Genomic DNA, 14437 nt, shown 5'->3' with positions numbered 1-14437 from the left:
CACATCCACTCAATCCAAGCCTTTCACTATTCTGTGGGTTTCAATGAGGTCCCCCCTCATTCTTCTAAACTCCAGTGAGTACAGGCCCAGTGCGGATAAACGCTCTTTATAGGTTAACCTACTCATTCCTGGGGTCATTCTTGTAAACCTCCTCTGCACCCTCTCCAGAGCCAGCACATCTTTCCTCAGATATAGTGCCCAAAATTGCTCAAAATATTCCAAATGCAGCCTTACAAGCGCCTTATTGAGCCTCAACATTACATCCCTGTTTTTGTATACAAGCCCTCTTGAAATAAATGGTAGCATTGAGTTTGCTTTCTTTACTACCAATTCGGCTTGCAGATTAACTTTTTGGGAATCCTGCACCAGCACTCACAAGTCCCTTTGCACCTCTGATTTCTGGATTCTCTCCCCATTTAGAAAATAGTCTACTCCTTTATTCCTATTACCAAAATGCATGACTCCACTTTGCTACACTATATTCCATCTGCCACATCTCTGCCCACTCTGCAAACCTGTCCAAGTCCTTCTGCAGAGTCTCTGTTTTCTCTACACTACCTGCCCTTCCACCTATTTTCGTATCATCCGCAAACTTGGACACAAAGCATTCAATCCCCTCGTCCAAATCATTAATGTACATTAATATACTTACTGTAGGGTTATAGGAACATTAAAAGCAACAGGCCAACAAATAAATATGAAATAAATTATCGGTAATACTAGGCAACCTGAAGTTTAAGTACTTTTTTGTGTTTGTATTGTGTTGTCTTTTTAATTGATTGAACTTCAATTTGTTGTTTATTATACTATCTACTTTCTATTATGTTTACATATCTGTTATGTTGCTGTAAGTAAGAATTTCATTGTTCCATTTCAGGACATATCACAATAAAAGACCCTCACATAGCTACAATGAAATCCTTTGTTTTGCATACAATCCAGTACTATATGTAAGACAGTCGAGAGCACATTAACCTACGGCATCACTTATCCTGGTTCGGGAGCTGCAAGGCGTACGAACGGCACCAACTAGACAGGATTGTGAAGACCGCCAGCAGGATTATTGGTGCTCCACTCCCTTTCCTGCTGGACATATACAGGAAGAGATGTATCAGCAGAGCTATCTCCATCATCAAAGACCCCTACCACCCATCGCATCACATATTCTCCATCCTGCCATCTGGGAAGAGGTACAGGAGCATTAGCTGCAAAACCAGCAGGATGCTCCTCAGCTTCTTCCCGCAGGCTATAAGACTGATAAACGGACTTTGCCCCCTGCCAAAGTATCGCGCACCAACCACCAACCTGGACACACTGCAGCAGAGCAACTGTCGTGCCGCTGCCGATCGGAACGCCTGTTGATGTTTAGTAGAGAGTAGTGTTTAATTTGTTCATGATATATGTATTTTTATTTCTATTTATTTTTTACTGCACACTGAATGGACACTGGTTGAGCAACGTTTTTTTGTTTCCTCTGGGTATGTGAGTACTCAGGAAAATTACAATAGAGATATACTACTATACTACTACAGTGATGCATAAGTAGAAGAGTGTGCTTATTCGACCTCTGTGGGGCCTCCAGTGGCGCCGATCCATGCAATCTCTTGGCTGCTGCATGGACTCCAGCGGCCCTCTATGCCGACACCTCGACCCCATCCACTCGCCTCCCGCAGGCACCGTTTCCCGTCCGTGCCACACATAGCTGACTTTAGAATCTCAAACGCACTTTCGAGGGCGTGGGAGATATGCCCACACCTTGCTCATCGGCACCAAAATAGATTCCATAGTCGCACTGCTGAGGTAGGGTAGTGGTTAAGACTGTGCAGAGTAGATCAAGAGTCTGATAGTTGATGGGAAGAAGCTGTCCTTGAACTTAGTGGTCACAAATCTCAGGCTCCTGTATCTTCTTCCCAATGGTAGCAACAAGATTAGAGCGCAGCCAGTGTGGGTCTTTGATGGTACTAGCTGCCTTCTTGAAGCAGCTCTTCCTATAGATTAATACCTGTAATGGACCAGGCAATGCCCACCATTTTCTGTAATCTCTGGGTCCCTTCCTGGGTGTTGGAGTCACTGAACCATTCTGTGATACAACTAGTCAATATGTTCTCTACCAAACCTGTCGTAGATCAAGAGTATTCAGTGATGTGTTGAATCTCCTCAATCTTCTGAGGAAGTGAAGGTCTTGATGAGCTTTCTTTGTATTTCCATCAATTTAATGGGGCCAGGAACGATCTTCAGAGATAGGCATGCCCAGGAACTTGAAGCTGCTTACTGTCTCCCACATCACCCGCTGATGAAGACAGGTTAATTGATATTGGACTGTCCACTTCTGAAAGAAGCAGACTTTCGACAACTTTGAGAACAAGATTGTTGTTCGGGCACCATTCAATTTGGAACTCTTACGCCTCTATTAGATGTGGCCCCTGTGGCTAAAGGGATCAGGGCGTATGGAGAGAAGGCAGGTACAGGATACAGAGTTGGATGATCAGCCATGATCATATTGAATGGCGGTGCAGGCTCGAAGGGCCGAATGGCCTACTCCTGCACCTATTTTCTATGTTTCTATGTTTCTATCACTAACACCCATCACATCTGGGGATCTGTGCACTGAATAGCACCTATGGATCCTGGCACTGACACACACCACAGCCGGGGATCCGGTCAGCCCTGATAATGTTGTTGAGGTAGGGAACAAACTTCCGAGAGTGAATGGCTTCAGGTCATTGTGAACGGCGGTCGTAAAACCTTGTTTGTGTGCTAGCCAGTCAAATCATGCTGTGCATGAGTACTATGTAGTCATATTTTCTTGTCAGCGCTGATCACTTCTACTGTTAGATAGACACATGTGCTGGAGTAACTCAACGGGTCAGGCAGCATGGATGGGTGATGTTTCAGGTCGGGACCCTTCTTCAGACGGAGACCTAAAACATCACTCATCCTTTTTCTCCAGAGATGCTGCCTAACCCGCTGAGTTACTGCAGCACTTTGTGTCTATCTTCGCTATAGTCCAGCATCTGCAATTCTTTGTTTCTTCACTTCTACTGTTTACCTGATTTACCCTAGTTCTGCATTGAACTGTATTACTTTTAAATTCATAATCCATTTCTGATCTCTTTTTCCAAAGGCTCTTTGACAAGAAAATGGTCAAAACAAGATCCAAAATAGCATGTTTCTTTAATGTAGAGAAGTAACTCATAAAAATTCCATGAATTCACCTTCTATCTTATTCCAACAAATTCAATTTGTGCAGGCTATATATATGCAAGTTATCATCTCCCATGTTTAGTATGCTACCCCCCATTATTCAGACCTCTAAATTCAGCTTATGTCACACCAATCACAACTAATATTTGGTTGCCGTTCAGTAACTTATTCTTATATTTTCTGCTCGTATCTTAATAAATCCATCTTACCTTATCTGTTAATCCAAGATAATTTCTCACCAATGTTTTCCCCTTCAGTTTTATCATCTTCCACATCAAATAAAACGAAGCATTAGTTAAAAAAGAAAAGAGAAATCGTTTTTCTCCTTGTAAGGATATGTGGATGTCAATGTCATCATCAGCAGAAACTTTACAGGAATATCCACGCAAACAGAGACACAAGGAACTGCAGATGCTGGAATCTTGGCTACAAAAAAAACAATTGCTGGAGGAAATGTAGAGTTGATGATTATGGTTGGGACACTTCTTCAGCCATCCACATAAATTCGCTGGCCACAAAAGCTTGTAAAAAGATGGGTTAACCCAGTACCCTTCCACCATCTACATGCCACAATTCAGAAGGTTCCCCATTTGCCCAATGAATGCAGCTCAAACAACGTTTCAGAAGATAGGAAAGGAAAGGTTGAGAGGGATATAAACAAACACTGGCGAATGGGATTTTCAAGCATGGAGCACCTTAGTCAGCATGAGTTAGGCCAAAGGGCCTGTTTCCTTGCGGTGTCATTCTATTGCCGCCATTCAGAGCAAATAATTTCTCTTCATTGGCATCACATCCATCAGTCAAAACGTTCACTTCACCGCGTTATGTGCATTGTAGTTAGTTGTCAGGGCTACAATGACCGTACCACAAATGCACAACCCCTACTTTAGGCAGTGGGTGCATGGCAACACCATCATCCGCAGCTCCTCAAGCGCAGACCAATATGACTCAGAAATAAATCCCTGGTCCTTCATTGTCACTGGATCCAAACTCCCCCTCAACAGCATTGTGAAAGCACCTTCGGCAGCAGAATTATGGCGGTGCAAGGTGGGGCCTCACCATCACATTCTCTTAATTAGGAATGGGTCATTATTGCCCATAAAATCCAGATTTCATTATTGATAAAGGTACATGCCAAAAGACATACATTTGTGACATATCTCAACATGAATACTCAATAACAGATGACAGCCATTCTCTACCATTGTTTTAAACATAAGCCTTTGTAACTGCATGCTTCCTCCTTACCAACCCAACATTGAATTTGATCGTACAATCACTATTAGGTAAATGTTATTATACTGTCTCAAAATAAATGTCTAGCCCAGTTAGGGAACTTGATCAACATGGACAAGTTGGACCAAATGGCCTGTATCCATGTTATATAACTCTTACCACTCTAATGATCTTCCTTTCTTCAAAAGGGGATGTCCGCTCACCCTCAGCAAATGAATTACCCATACAGCAAGACCTAGATAACTTTTCGGCATGGGCTGATAAGTGTAAGAAGCATTCATACAATAAAGGCTCCATACAATGACCACCTCCAACTAGAGACTCCGACCACTTATCAAAACAATTGCAATTATCAAGTTCTTCGCCATTACATCTTGGGAGCCAATATTGATCAGAAACTCAATTAACAAGCTATATGAGCAGTTCACAACACTCAAAAGCCTTTCTAGCAACTACAAAGCACACATCTGGTATATGAAGGGATACTTTTCACTTGCCTGAATGAATGCAGCTCACACAACACTCAAGAAGCTCATCGTTGTGGACAGCTTGATTGTAATCATGTATAGACTTGACTGGATAGCACACATACAAAAGCTTTTATTGTACCTTGGTACACGTGACAATAATAAACTAAACTAAACCATCAGGATATAGCAACCCATTTGATTGGCATTCCATTACCACATTAAACTTTTACTCCCTCCACCATTGTATTGTTATCGATCTGCAAAATATATTCTAGAGCTTTGCTCACAGCACCTGCCAAATCAGCAACTACTCCATGTCAGTGGGCAGGTGCCTGGGATCACCATCGCCTGCATGCTTACCTCCAGTTGGACACCATTGAGAAATAACATGGAACTGTAGATTCCACCAGTGTGACTTGGAAATAAATAATCTTTCCCTCATCTTCGCTGATTTTTAACCTGGAACCCTCCCAAAGACAGCACTTTCTGTGTTCACCCCAAAAGAGGATCTATTAACATGCTCTCATTAAATCTCATTTCCACCGTCAAATCTAGCCCCTTTGCTTTACCTATTGCACTCTAGTTTAGCTTGATTGTATTTATGTAGTGTTATCTGATCAGACTGGATAGCATGCAAAACAAAGCTTTCAATGTACCTAGGTATATAAGACATTAAACCTAAACGAAAGAAGGAATACTGCAGTTCAAAAAAAGTACTCACCACCATCTTCTCAAAGGCAACTGGGAATATACGTCTTGCTAGCAACATCCAAGACCCAAAACAAAATAAATAACAATAGACAATCAAGCATTTCCTCATTTTGATTTTAGAGAAGTCAGAATCATACAGCATGGAAACTGGCCCTTCGGCCCAACGAGTCTGTACGCACCACTGAGCACCCATTTACACTAGGTTTAGAGGGATATGGGCCAAACACAAACTGATCTAACTCAGACGTCTTGGTAGACATGCACAAGTTGGGCCAGAGGGCCTGTTTCTATGCTGTATAACTTTAGTAAGACTCTAATCCAGTAGACCAATAGATAAACTGGTAAACTGCTCCAATAGACTGAGCGTGCGGGCAGACCATACTTAGGAAATAGCGCCCAAACAGGATGGCGCTTGCATCTGTAAATATACCAAAAAAAATCACTGTGCAGTTGCACTTGCGACAAATAAAGTACCAATGAACCTGTTGCCTTCTCCACTTCCTTATCAACTTCCCCAAGATTCTAACGCTCACCTACACTGTGGAGAAATTTACAGCACCAATTAACCAACCAATTTGCACAACCTTATGATGTGGGAAGAAACCGACCATGCAGTCACAGGAAAAACATACAAACTCTATACAGACAAGTTCCATCTGCAACATCACAATGTTGCACTAAAAGTACAGTAAAGGAACATGAAGAAAGTAACTCTTAAGATATTAACAAGGATACATGGAATTTGACCTGAAATGGTCAACCAGATACATCTCAATCACTTCATCAGTTGAAGTAGAATGATATCATGCTCCTTTCCTTAAAATGAGTCAAATAGCTCAATGTTCCTGTAGAAACTATTTCTGGCTCCATGTGAACTAAGAGAATGAAATTGATAGGTTGCCTAGTTCCATTTCATTTGCATCAGTGCACCGTCTTTGTAATTTAATTTACATTGTGGTTACAAAAATCACATTAATAATAATAATAATAATAATGGATGGGATTTATATAGCGCCTTTCTAATACTCAAGGCGCTTTACATCGCATTATTCATTCACTCCTCAGTCACACTCGGAGGTGGTAAGCTACTTCTGTAGCCACAGCTGCCCTGGGGCAGACTGACGGAAGCGTGGCTGCCAATCTGCGCCTACGGCCCCTCCGACCACCACCAATCACTCACACACATTCACACACAGGCAAAGGTGGGTGAAGTGTCTTGCCCAAGGACACAACGACAGTATGCACTCCAAGCGGGATTCGAACCGGCTACCTTCCGGTTGCCAGACGAACACTTAGCCCATTGTGCCATCTGTCGTCCCAACATTAAAGCAGTTAGATAGTTTTAAAGTGATTGAACCAAAGAACAAATTGCCTTGATGCTTGAAAACAGAATTTGTAAAAGAGAGTGCAAGGTTCTCTTTGATTAGAATGTCTAAGATTAAAAAATGACCCTTAACACGAAAGAAAAATTGGCAGCTTGGACATTAGAAATAGTCAAGTCTTGACTGCCACCAAGAAAATCAATGCATTGATAACAAAAACCTACGTACATTCCATACATACTACACCTTACAACCAATTGAGGGCAAAAACTGGTCCATAAACCAGTTAGAATAACGGGGGCACTTTTGACTTGAAGTTAAAAGCAAGGGCCTTGTACATGTCGCCAAAGTTGTTTGAATAGGAACAGAAATAGTCACTTTAGCCATAAGCATGTCTGACCCATTTCCATATATCTAGCTGGGGTGAGAGATTGCAACCTTCACGTGGTCCACCATGTTTCGACTAATGCAATCAACTCAACGTGCACAAACAAAAGATCAAATAGAACAAGCTGACCTACAACTTTAGGCTGTGTCCGCCATATGCAAGAAGATGATATATCTAGCTTGCCTCCTATCTCATATCTTTAGTTGACAGATCATTATTCAACTCAAATCTTAAACTATAGGCCTAGAAGAAGCGTCATAAACTGCTGCCACCGTCTGTGGTTGTGTGAAAGTGTATCCTTATTTCACTCGTTAGGTCTGGCTCAGATCATGGCTCTTAGTGTCTGACTCCTAAACCAGCAGAAACAATCTCTATATCAGTTCCCCTTTCTAACTGCAGATATTTAACCAGCACTTGAATCTTCTATTGGTTGGTATCAGTGGCGCAAATCTCTAGAAACGAGGAAGGTAGACAAAAATGCTGGAGAAACTCAGCGGGTGAGGCAGCATCCATGGAGCGAAGGAATAGGTGACGTTTCGGGTCGAGACCCTTCTTCAGAAACAAGGAGATAGAATGACAGATTTATAAGAGAGTATGATAGTAAAAACAGAAGGGTTGTTAAGTATTAATAGATTAAACTTAAAAGTGAGTCTTGGAGGATTTGGAAGCACGGGCATTATAAGTATCCCAGCTCATGTCGAGGATAAACATTAAGTCAGTCAGAGATAGACTCAAAGTGCTGGAGTAACTCAGCGGGTCAGGCATCATCTCTGGAGAAAAAGGATGGGTGACATTTCAGGTCAGGAACTTTTTTCAGACCGAGTCTGAAACGTCACCCATCCTTTTTCTCCAAAGATGCTGCCTGACCCACTGCAATTCTTTGTTTCTACATCAAGTCAGTCAGGTTGGGTCACTGCGTACCAGTTTTAATTTCTGAAACAGTTAAAAGATGAGTGGAACAGCAACACAAACATCAGTCGACAAGTCAAATAAGCCACAAGGAGCCTAATGGTGTCTAAAATGCTATTTTTCACATCATTCTGCAATCAAACCTTGAGGAGTTGTATTTCGTAACAACAAAACATGAAAAGTATACTTCAAAGAATTTTAAAGAACCATGTATACTGCAGAGTAATGAGATTGATGCTTAAATATTTTTTTCTGTGCCATTCAATCGAAATTACAGACATATTGTGGTAATTTTCAATATGCCAGTGTGTATCCAGGTTTGTATCTGGAGCAGTCCACAGATTTTCACGTTAAATCTGCTGTTAGAAGAGGGTCAAAACAACAGAAATACAAGTTCTCCAAATTCGACATAAGCAGCTAGCAGTTAACATGGTAGAAGGCATTTTGGTTTGCCCCAAGCATGGCTAACCTAGAGAAGGAAAATAAATTTTAGCAGGAATTATGTATTAGTCTGAACTTGAAAGACCTTGTTCCATATATCACATCCGGCACAAATAACTCAATAGAGTGAAGTTCAAGATATAGGCTATTAAAAGACTTTATTAAGTTTGGTCAGTACAGGTGAGGGATTTCTGGGGATTTCACAGAATATGCATTACACAGGAAACAACTCTTGCCTAGAAACTGGGTAACAATATACACTAATTTTTTTTAAGCACAGCCATGTCACTGGGGATAATGCACACATATGGATGGTGTAAAATGTCAGTGTAGTTCATACAAACTACACAAGACTTCCCAAACCTGAATATGCCAAGTACAACACCCAAACTTCCTTTGGAAAAGTAACTACTGCATTTGGCAAGCTAACATAATCATCACACACATTTGTGGTGCAACTTTTTCTTGTTGCAGGACTGTATAATGGGGTGGGGTAAAATGTCAATAGCATTCCACTGGACTTCTAGATGTACCAGTCCCAGTTTTACACAATTTCTCCCCATGTTAAAGTTGTTATAATACATTTTATTCAAATTAAATCATATAAAAAAATAACTCGGGTCTACATGTATCAACATCGTTTCAGCAACAGCCAACGCAATTATGATGCTTTAAAAAAAATTAAACAGTAGCAACAGTTTTACAAGAAAGCAAAACACAAAAAGGCTGAACTTTTAACAGAAGTTACACACTACCTTTATCAGTCACCGGACAGCTGTCAGCCAAATGAAATGACACTATATAAAAAAGACTGCAGACAAAGCCCGTTAAATGTTACAAAACTGACCCCTGTGTGCTGACTGAGTCCAACCCATTCTGAACATGGCGGGAACCCATAGTTCTAGTACCTTTCACAAGAAGTGGTTTATCTTCCTGAGGGTCATTGATGGAGTCTGTGTCATTTGAGTGCTGTGTAAGAGAGTTCTCACTACCAGTAGGGGAGTCTACACTCTCATATCCAGGACCTAGCTGATACATGCTACTGCTGCCTGCTCGGTCCAGCCTTTCTTCACTGTGGTTTGAAAGTTTATTCCCACTCCCCGGAGATGATGGGAAATCATCCTCCGTGCTGCTTCCTTCTCGGTAGAGATTAGTCTTGTCTTGGTAAGCAGCCGCTGCTCTCCCTTGCGGGGATGAATCACCATTGGTTGGTCCATTGACGATTCGGTTGCAGTCTTTGCTAATGGTCTCCACCTGTACAGAAGGCTCAAGGACTGGAGTCCTGCAGGTGCCAGGGGATAGCACCTGGTGATGCTGCTGTTGTCCTTGAAGCTGAGCCAACTGCTGGCGTGCCTCCTTCAGTTGCTGCTGCAGAACCATGATCGTACTTTGCATCCCTTCTACCTCCTCATCCAACTGGATAATGAAATCATTCAGCTCTACACAGGGAAAAAAGAACAATTCAATAGGGAGGATTCAAGAATCTTTTTCAAAACGAAAACACCGGCATCAGACCGTCGCACTTTTTAAAGAAACATTTTACACTTCTGAGCACAATGACGTGCAAATAATCTCAAGTTCCACTGCATTATCAAATCTGATCGTCAAATTACTATCCAGATATTTCACATATGCGCAATGGTATATAAATAGACTTCTATATTATTTACTATGAATATTTTTCTTCAAAAGAATTGCATTTTCCAGGGTGACTGGAAGCTGTAACATTTCTACATGTTTAGGCTTTGTGGCTCAATTGGTCATTAACGCAGAATACCGTATCATCATACACGATTCTCTAACCTCGGCATTTAAACAGATGTTTGTTGAAGTCTAAAGGAATTATAACATTAAAATATATCCTCAAAAAGTGTGGGTTTGTAGGTTAATTATACCTTTACAATTGTCCCTAGAAGTGATGTGAAATCCAACCTTACAAAGTGCACGATAACTGAGTTTACAGCAGCATCAACTGGCTTTAACACCAGAAACAGACATCTCCCTTACACCATTCCGCCACCCATCCTATTCATCAAATAGTTCAAATCTTTTCTTAAATCTGGACTTTTTCTTGAATATTCTTTATTCAGCAAGACATTTTTCTTAGATATTTCATATATCCATGCTTTCTTTTATCACAGAAATTAAATAAAACTGAAATAAAATTAACATTAGACAATACAAATTGTTTATGTAGAATTGACTCTTGATTCCTTATTGGATTAACTGTAAACTGTGAGTGAGGTAGGGGCCGGGACAAGGCCCGGCAAATGATATGTGGATACAGGTGAGGGGTTGATTGGCAGATGGGTGGACAAAGGCCAGACACGAGAGCAGTAGGAATCACAGAGCAGGAGCAGTGAGACAGGGTCTCATTCCACATAAGAATTAGTGGTTGGGGGATTCCACAACCACTAATGCGTCTTACAGTTCTCCAGTTATTCTGTTTATTTTTGGCCTATTATTAATAAGTCATTCACATTTTAAACAATCCACAAGTTTCATGATCACAAAATGTTTTGTTTTGCTCACAATTTTTGTGAGAAACACTATAAAATACATTTCCCAGAACAAGCACTCCAGCACAAATCATCAAGAACATTTCAAGTACCTAATGAAGCTAGACAGTGCATATAAAAGGAAAAAAAAAACACATGAAAACCAGAAGACATGTTTTAGTAAAGTATGTATTGATATGGGCCACAATCTGTCGCTGGCCATAAGAACAAAGCATTGTTCTTATGGTCAGCGCACCATAAGCTTCCACCACAAACTGGAAACTCAAAAATGTTCTGTGTTATCCTGAACATCTATACCTTCCTATAATGCCAATTCTTCACTCCAGGTCTAATTCCTGGAGGGTCCATCGTAACAAACTCTTTTGGAGTACGTTCACCAGTTCACATGCAATAGCACATCACAATAAGGGATGTGCAATGAATCTTTTTATCAGTAGAAACAAGGAACTTCAGATACTGGTATACACAAAAGGGCACAAAGTGCTGGAGTAACTCAGCGGGGCAAGCAGCATCTCTGGAGAACATGAATAGGTGATGTTTCGGGTTGGGACCCTTATTATATCAGGCTCTGCCTCAACAATGTCGCAGGTTCAAAACCTGCACAAGAGCTCTCCGTCTTGGGGAAGTGTTAATTTGAACTGAACATTGGTTATCACATGGATGACAGAATCAGAATGGGGCTTATCTGACTGGAGATAACTAGTGGAGTACCCTTGAGATTAGTTCTTGGCACTCAGTTATTTACTATCTATTAACAATCTGAATGAGGGAGACGGAGTGCAAGGTATCCAAACTTGCCAATGAAAAAACATAGGAGGGGAAGTCGCAATTGTATTTGAACTATGCAACATGATATATAGGCTGTGTGAGTGGGTAAAAACTTGGCAAATTGATTTTGATATAGAAAAATGTGAGGTTGTACACTTCGCTAAGAAAAATCAAAATGCAGATGATTATCAAAATAGAGATGGAAGAGGATTGAGGTTCAGAGGAATTAAAGTGTTCTTATGCATGATTCACAAAAGATAAATAGGCAAGTGCAATAAATAGTTAGTATGGTACATAGTGTAAATAGTACGTAGTATTCTAGGTGTACAGGGTGTTGGCGAGACACCTGGAATACTGTGCAGTTTTGGTCCCCTAATTCAAAAAAAGGATACTGTCACGTTGGAGGAAGTCTGCGAACGATTCACAACGCTAAATCCAGGAAGACAGTTGGAGAACCGGTTCAGAAGTAAACAGGCACAGATTAATTGTGATCATACTGAAAGGCATGTAGCCTTTAGCCAAAACTAGTTGCATATCCAGCCAAGATGTACAACAGCAACACTGGCATAAGTTCATAAGCAGAATTACAGTGCCCTCCATAATGTTTGGGACAAAGACCCATCATTTATTTATTTGCCTCTGTACTCCAGTTTTAGATTTGTAATAGAAAAAAAATCACATTGTCTCACAAAATCACATTGTGCACATTATCAGATTTTATTAAAGGGTATTTTTACACATTTTGGTTTCACCATGTAGAAATTACAGCTGTGTTGATACATAGTCCCCCATTTCAGGGCACCATGTTTGGGGCACATGGCTTCACAGGCGTTTGTAATTGCTCAGGTGTGTTTAATTGCCTCAATGCAGGTATAAGAGCTCTCGGCGCCTTGTCTTTCCTCCAGTCTTTTCATCACCTTTGGAAATTTCTATTGCTGTTTATCAACATCAGGACCAAAGTTGTGCCAATGAAAGTCAAAGAAGCCATTATGAGACTGAGAAACAAGACTAACACTGTTAGAGACATCAGCCAAACCTAAGACTTACCAAAATCAACTGTTTGGAACATCATTAAGAAGAAAGACTGGTGAGCTTACTAATCGCAAAGGGACTGGTGTGGATTTATCAATGACCACTGTCCGCAGAAGACTTCATGAATGGAAATACAGCGGCTACACTGCAAATTGCAAACCACTGGTTAGCTGCAAAAATAGGATGGCCGGGTTACCATTTGCCAAGAAGTACTCAAAAGAGCAACCATAGCTCCGGAAAAAGGTCTTGTGGACAGATGAGATGAAGATTAACTTATATCAGAGTGATGACAAGAGCAAAGTATGGAGGAGAGAAGGAACTGCCCAAGATCCAAAGCATACCACCTCATCTGTGAAACATGGTGGTGGGGGTCTTATGGCCTGGGCATGTATGGCTGCTGAAGGTACTGGCTCACTTATCTTCATTGATGATACAACTGTTGATGGTAGTAGTATAATGAATTATGAAGTGTATAAACACATCCTATCTGCTCAAGTTCAAACAAATGCCTCAAAACTCGTTGGCCAGCGGTTCATTCTACAGCAAGACATTGATCCCAAATATACTGCTAAAGCAACAAAGGAGTTTTTCAAAGTTAAAGAATTCTTGAGTGGCCAAGTCAATTACCTGATCTGAACCCAACTGAGCATGCCTTTTATATGCTGAAGAGAAAACTGAAGGGGACTAGCCCCCAAACAAGCAAAAGCTAAACTTGGCTGCAATACCGGCCTGGCAGAGCATCAGCGGAGAAGACACCCAGCAACTGGTGATGTCATGAATCGCAGATTTCAAGTAATTATTGCATGCAAAGGATATGCAACAAAATATTAAACATGACTACTTTCATTTACATGACATTGTTGTGTCCCAAACATTATGGTGCCCTGAAATGGGGGGGGGCTGACTATGTATTAACACTGCTGTAATTTCTACATGGTGAAACCAATCGTATAAAAATGGCCTTTATTAAAATCTGACAATACGCATTTTGACTACCTGATTTTTTCTATTACAAATCTCAAATTGTGCAGTACAGAGGCAAATGAATAAATGATGGGTCATTGACCCAAGCATTATGGAGGGCACTATAGGCAATTCGGCCCATTGTGTCAACCCCACCATTCAATCATGGCTGATCTATCTTTCCCTCTCAATCCCATTCTCCTGCCATCTCCCCGTGACCTTTGATATCCTTACTAATCAAGACTCTATCTACCTCCATTTAAAAAATACCCAATGAGGGCCTCCACGGCCATCTGTAGCAATGAATTCCATGTTTTGGGGCATCTACCCAAAATGTGGAAAATTGTCCTGCTCACGAAAAGCAGAACAAATCCAATGCAGCTAATTACTCTCCTATCAATTACTCTCCAAAATGATAGAAGGTGTGAACAGCTGACCACTGTATCAGCTACAGAAATACTGTGACTGCAAGAG

At 41.0% G+C, this 14437-nt stretch overlaps 1 protein-coding gene across 4 annotated transcripts in view; it reads right to left on the bottom strand.

Moving 5' to 3' along the window:
* Positions 1 to 8820: 8820 nt before the first annotated feature.
* The window catches only part of LOC116975962 (WT1 associated protein), a 52115-nt gene continuing 46498 nt past the window's right edge, over positions 8821 to 14437 (bottom strand). For 2 of the 4 annotated variants that reach the window (XM_033025408.1, XM_033025406.1), the window contains one exon: positions 8821 to 10120. In XM_033025408.1, coding sequence (XP_032881299.1) covers positions 9516 to 10120 — 605 coding nt within the window. In that variant the 3' untranslated portion in view covers positions 8821 to 9515. The remainder of the gene's footprint in view (positions 10121 to 14437) is intronic. The other 2 variants (XM_033025405.1, XM_033025407.1) reach the window with 1 other exon arrangement.

This window comes from Amblyraja radiata, chromosome 8 (assembly GCF_010909765.2).
Source record: "Amblyraja radiata isolate CabotCenter1 chromosome 8, sAmbRad1.1.pri, whole genome shotgun sequence".
In the NCBI taxonomy this organism is placed as follows: Eukaryota; Metazoa; Chordata; class Chondrichthyes; order Rajiformes; family Rajidae; genus Amblyraja; species Amblyraja radiata.
Note: the sequence above shows the minus strand (reverse complement) of the source record. Positions and strands in the feature narration are given on the sequence as shown.